Consider the following 6,000-nt stretch of genomic DNA (forward strand, 5'->3'; position numbering starts at 1 on the left):
CAGTTTAGAATTCTACACATAATGATAATATCTAGCAAAAATTAAGGAGATTGAAAGGTATCTAAAGATACAAATTTCCAGTTATAAATTAAGTGCTATCCATATAATGTACAACATGGTTGATGAGAATGAACACCAAAGAAATGCAGATAAAATTAAATTTCCATACAATCTGCAGCCCATTGATGAATATTTGAGAAAGAGTATGACACTCCTCAAAAAAACTCTCAACTGTTTTATGTTTATTGTTTTTTAAAGATTTTATTTATTTGAGAGAGAGAGAGAGAGAGAGCACACAAGCTGGGGGAGGAACAGAGGCAGAGGCAGAAGCAGGCTCCCTGAAGATCAGGGAGCTGCTACCTGGGGCTCAATCCCATGACCCTGAGATCAGGACTTGAAGAGAAGGCAGAAGACTGAGCCACTCAGGTGCCCCACTCACAACAGTTTTTTTTTTTTTTTTTTTTAAGATTTTATTTATTTATCAGAGAGAGAGGGGGAGAGAGCAAGCACAGGCAGACAGAATGGCAGGCAGAGGCAGAGGGAGAAGCAGGCTCCCCGCCGAGCAAGGAGCCAGATGTGGGACTCAATCCCAGGACACTGGGATCATGACCTGAGCGAAGGCAGCTGCTTAACCAACTGAGCCACCCAGGCGTCCCTCACTCACAACAGTTTTAATGGTCATGCTTTGAGGGAGGCAAAAAGTAACTTTAACTTGGCAATAGCCAGACCTCCAGGATCCTGTAAATCCTCTTTAACATATGCAAACCCTAGTGGAAACTTCTGTTGTCTTTAGCCCTCCCCCTGCCCTTTAGAAATACATAATTTATTGCTCCTCACAATCCCAGTGCAGCTTCTTCTGTCCATGGGTCTGGCCTGCTCTTTAATAAAAATTCCTTTTTGCACTGAAAATATTTCAAGATTTCTTTCTTGATCATTCCTTCTTGACCCACATCACATCAATGATGATTATGACTAACCCTGCTATATGGTATATAGTAAAGTTGTTAATGGAGTAAATTCTAGAAGTTCTCATCACAAGGAGAATTTTTTTTTAAATATTTAATTTATTTATTTGACAGACAGAGCTCACAAGTAGGCAGAGAGGCAGACAGAGAGAGAGGAGGAAGCAGGCTCCCCGCTGAGCAGAGCCTCCATCCCAGGACCCTGGGATCATGACCTGAGCGGAAGGCAGAGGCTTTAACCCACTGAGCCACCCAGGCGCCCCCACAAGGAGAAATTTTTATTCTTTTTTCATTCTTTTCTTTTGGTAGCTGTTTATATGAGAAGATGGACGTTACCTGAACCTACTGTGACAATCATTTCACAATGTAGGTAAAGCAAACCCTCATGCTGTATGCCTTAAATTTATACCATGATGTATGTCAATTATTTTTCAGTTCAACTGGAAAAAATATACAGTTAATAAAATTACATGACAGAGAAAAGAATAAGGAGAAACAAAGATTTTTATAATATACAAAATTGCTAGGATTAAAACCAACAGACTAAAGTATAAGTTAGTCATTTAGGCAGAAGGAAAATGATACCAGGTGGAAATATGGATATGCACAAAGAAATGAGGAGCACCAGAAAATTTAAAGGACAAAAATAACAAAAGCTTCTACACATTTACAAACATAAAACAAGGTAAATGCAAACAAGGATTGTTTCCATTCATGTCTTCTCCACCCTGGTCTTTTCTTCACTCTCCTTCAGCTAGTTATTTAAATTTAAATTAGTATTATGTATATCCTTTTATTGCTTCCTTTGAAGAACATAGCATCTATAGGTGTTTACACAGAATGTGTATATGTATTTACACACATATATGCATATGTACATGTGTGAATATTTACATACATATATAGGATGTATATATTTACATATACACACAAATATATGGGTACATATATTTAAATAGCATTTTAATGACATAAGATAGTCCTTAAGAAAGATATTCAAATAAATATAGAGAAACTGTTGTATAGCAAATCCATGTCAATGACCACGTTGACCTATTGGAGTTTAAAGTACATATTACATATTAAAATATTTTAACAATTCTGCATTAAAGAGATTAGTTTATTTTTGTTTAATCCAGTGTTTCCCAAACATTGTTGAAATCTCTTTCCCCTCAAAATATGCTTTCCCATGTAGCAGAAGAGTGGAGTTTTGAACTTTAGTGCCGGGGTTGTGATTTTATAATACTTCCATTTTATTTTCTGTTGGATAGAGAGGAAGAAAGCTGAAATAGATATGTTTTACAATGTAGCAACATCTGCATAGGACATAAACAAAACTATGCTGTCAACATTTATGTTCATAATTTCATAATGATATATCTACAAGCCAGAAAAAATGCATGGGAAATTTCTTGTGTTAAAATTTATAGTCAAGCATTTATTTAAAAATTATGAATTCTATGGATTATTTTAATAGTCCAGTGTTTTCATGGTCATACTTCAGTAGAGTACTCTTTTTGGCTTAATGTCTATATGATGGAAGTCTGCAAAAGACACCATCAGTTCAATGTTTTTGGAATTGAACTTCACATATTTATTATTTTTCATGGAAATAACAATCTGATATTATTCAAGTGTTGATTTCATTATTTACATCCTTGCAGAATATTTCTTAAAAATGAATACTATACATGTAGTACTGTTTCAACAACCTAGAGTTCATAAAATGTAAAAACAGGTAAGTGGACAAGAGAATCTCCATCACTGTGCTATTTCTTTTATACGAAGTATCTTGGTTTTGTGGCTTGGGAAGTGCTAGCCAAAATATGGGGGCGAGTTCTGGAAAGTTGTGAGAAATTGCAAAGTACATTTATTAAGCCTTAGTGATGAAATCCAAGCAGCTCCCAGACACCACCCTTCCCGGACCATTCCCCCACCTCCATCCTTCTCCCCCACCCCCGGCCCCAAAGGGGGCTAAGCTTTGGCAATAGACAGCTTCAGGTTTTCCTTTCTCGTCCACTCCTATCACTATCCGGGAGGATAGCCCAGCTAATGAATTCATTTATAATTCATATAAATGAATCCATCAGATTTATCGCCCAGAGATACCTTACGATGAACCAGAGAAAAAAAATCCCAGACCCGTTCTTTCTCACCATGTGTTTCATGTCAGCCGCGGGGGGCCACACTTTGCCTCGCAGCTCGTTATGAGAGTCCACGCACTGGTCTTGGAAATGCTGGTCTGTGATAGCAGGGACTTTAGCAGACGATTTGCTGGCTACCAGACAGAGACCTAAAGTCCACAAGCAACTCAGTTTTTCCCTCAGAACCATGGTGAGATGCAAAGGATGCTCTGAATGTGTGGACAGTAACCGCTAGGCCAGCCGTCATCCCTGGCCCCTGGGGACCACGCTCTCTACAGGCTCCATCCTCCTGCACAAGCTCAAGCTCAGCAAGCTCAGGGCGCTGATGCTCCGCAGGTTGCCCCGAGAGGGCGGGGCCAGAACCTAGGCAATACAAAGAGTAGGATTATCCCATCACAAAGCCCTGGGCTTCAGAAAAACGTGAGTCGCCCTCTGGTGCAGTTTTAACTATCCAGGGCGCTTTCTGCCGACAATCCAGAATCACTGCGGTGGGCTCCTAAATTGCTATCCAAATCAGACGCAGGGCACAGTGTTACGTAAAAAAGCAACATATAATATGCTGAAAACGGACCAGGCTTGTACAAAACTCTATATATTAGTTACACAGACTGAATATATAGTTTTATTGTTTTAAATAAACTACAGCATCATACTGCCCATATCTCCAGAAACTGGTAATAAAGCAAGAGCAGGCATTTTGTATATTCCACATAGTGTGATTATTACTTTGCCGAACAATAATTTAATAGTTTGTGTTTGTTTTCTCATTTGGAGACAGATTGCCTAGAAAGATAAAAATAGAGAGGGTAGCCAAGTAGCTCCTCTGGACAAAATTTCATAGTTGATATATGAACTTGGAACAAACCTAAGGTTTGGTTATAACCAAGTAAACTTCTGAGAAAGGATCAGTTTAGTGGACATTCTAAAGACTAAAGCAGAGTACATTTGATCTTATTTTACCTACATTGCAATACAAACCAACTTCATTTGGTTTAATATTTTATATCCATTATAACAGTTGTTATTTAATAATGTAAGGGCCTATTTTAGCCAGAGCGGCTTCATCTCTGGTTGAACAGCCATTTTGTTGTCTATACAGTAAAACATAAACTGACCCTGCCTCCCTCCCCCCCCCCCCAACAGAGTCCTCTTTCTGTAAGAGGTGGCCCCGAATGGTCAGTTTGATTCTCGATGCTTGGCGTGAAATAAAGCTTTGCTTGACCTAAGCTTTGCGTCAGTCTCGCTCCTTTGATTATGGACCTAACAATAATAAACCAGCATTTTTTGTGGGACATTAAATGATATTTTCCAGTATTTCTGTGTTTCAAATAAATACTTTTATTTGACGATTTAAGGTTTTTTACAATGCCATTTAATTTAAGTAAATACTTATTTATATCAACTGAATAGCCTAGTCAATAAATCTTGCTACTAAAAATCAACTTTGGTGCAACTAGGTACCATTTTTAAATAGAAAGTGGAAAATTAGGGGGTGCATCACTGTCTCAGTCGGTAGAACATGTGCCTCTTGATCTTGGGCTGGTGAGTTCAAGCCCAATGTTGGGTGTAAAGATTACTGAAAAACAAAATCTTAAAAAAAAAAAGAAAGCAGAAAATTAAATTACAAAATGGGGGGAAAATACAAGGATCCTAATGGAAATTCTATTGAGTAGTGGAGAAAATATTTGTCTGCCTCTGCTGATGGAGAATTATAATATATGCGACTTTAACATTACTTACACAGTCCAAACTGAGGTTTTCATGTCCCACACCCCGATCTGGATCCTTCCACAATTTCCCTATCTCAGTTAATGACAGCTTCATTCTTTTGATTGCTCAATCCTTGAACTTTGGAGACTTTGGTCCCTTTGCAAATTCTGTTGTCTTTGTCTTTACATTTTCAGAACATGACCACTGTTCAGCATTTGAAATGGCACTCCTTGATTTCATGGCTAATTGCAATAGCTTCCTGGTGAAGTTTCCCGCTCCTGCTCCTAACCTCCTATAATTTATTCTCAAGACAGCAGTCAGAGTGACTGTACATAATCTTTAGCACACTTAAATACTTTGAGTGTCTGGTATGTTTTAGGCATTTTTCCTGATGCTTGGGATTACTACCATAAGAAATAAAACAAAGCAATCTGCCTTTCTGGGATTCTAGTGAAAGGAGAGAGAGGAAAAATGGTAAACACGATAAATAAATTCTATAGCATGATAAACTGATAATATTTATGGGAAAAATAAATCAGGCTAAGGAGTTTGGGAGCCCTGGCGTGGGTGTGGAGGTGAGGGTGGCAGACTGTGATTTCAAATAGGGTGATCAGTGTGGGTGTCTTTGAGAAGGTGATTTTTTAGCAAATACTTGAAGGGGATGCAAGAAGGAAGCATGTGGCTACTGGAGAAAGAGTGTTCAAGGAAGAAGGAGTTTAAATACAGGTTGGAACTATAATACTTGGCAAAATCATGTGGAAGATGGGAGAGCTTAGTGATTATAGTTGAACTATTCTAAGGTCCTTGGATTTCCGGGGAAGAGTAGAAATATGGAATAATTTTGACTTTGGTTGTTGTTTTTTTTTTTTCTTTCTTAAAGATTTTATTTATTTGACACAGAGAGAGATCTCAAGTAGACAGAGAGGCAGGTAGAGAGAGAGAGGAGGAAGCAGGCTCCCCAGCAAGCAGAGAGCCTGATGTGGGGCTCAATCCCTGGACTCTGGGATCATGGCCTGAGCTGAAGGCAGAGGCTTTAACCCACCGAGCCACGCAGGTGCCCCTAATTTTGACTTTGTTAAGTGATGCATACATTTAAGAATAATTATTAAGAAATATTTTTTAAAATATCTTTTTGAGCATTGAGAATTTTTTTTGAGCATTTCCACGACTTCATTCTATTGTCT

The 6,000-nt window shown here is 38.4% G+C and overlaps 1 protein-coding gene across 1 annotated transcript in view; it reads right to left on the reverse strand.

The window, feature by feature from the left end:
• Window positions 1-3,449, reverse strand: part of GLIPR1L1 (GLIPR1 like 1) — a 33,027-nt gene extending 29,578 nt beyond the window's left edge. The window contains exon 1 of the mRNA XM_004752402.3: window positions 3,119-3,449. Coding sequence (XP_004752459.1) covers window positions 3,119-3,295 — 177 coding nt within the window. The 5' untranslated portion in view covers window positions 3,296-3,449. The remainder of the gene's footprint in view (window positions 1-3,118) is intronic.
• Window positions 3,450-6,000: the final 2,551 nt, after the last annotated feature.

This window comes from Mustela putorius, unplaced genomic scaffold (assembly GCF_011764305.1).
Source record: "Mustela putorius furo isolate JIRA1106 unplaced genomic scaffold, ASM1176430v1.1 tig00003911_pilon_pilon_pilon, whole genome shotgun sequence".
NCBI lineage: Eukaryota > Metazoa > Chordata > Mammalia > Carnivora > Mustelidae > Mustela > Mustela putorius.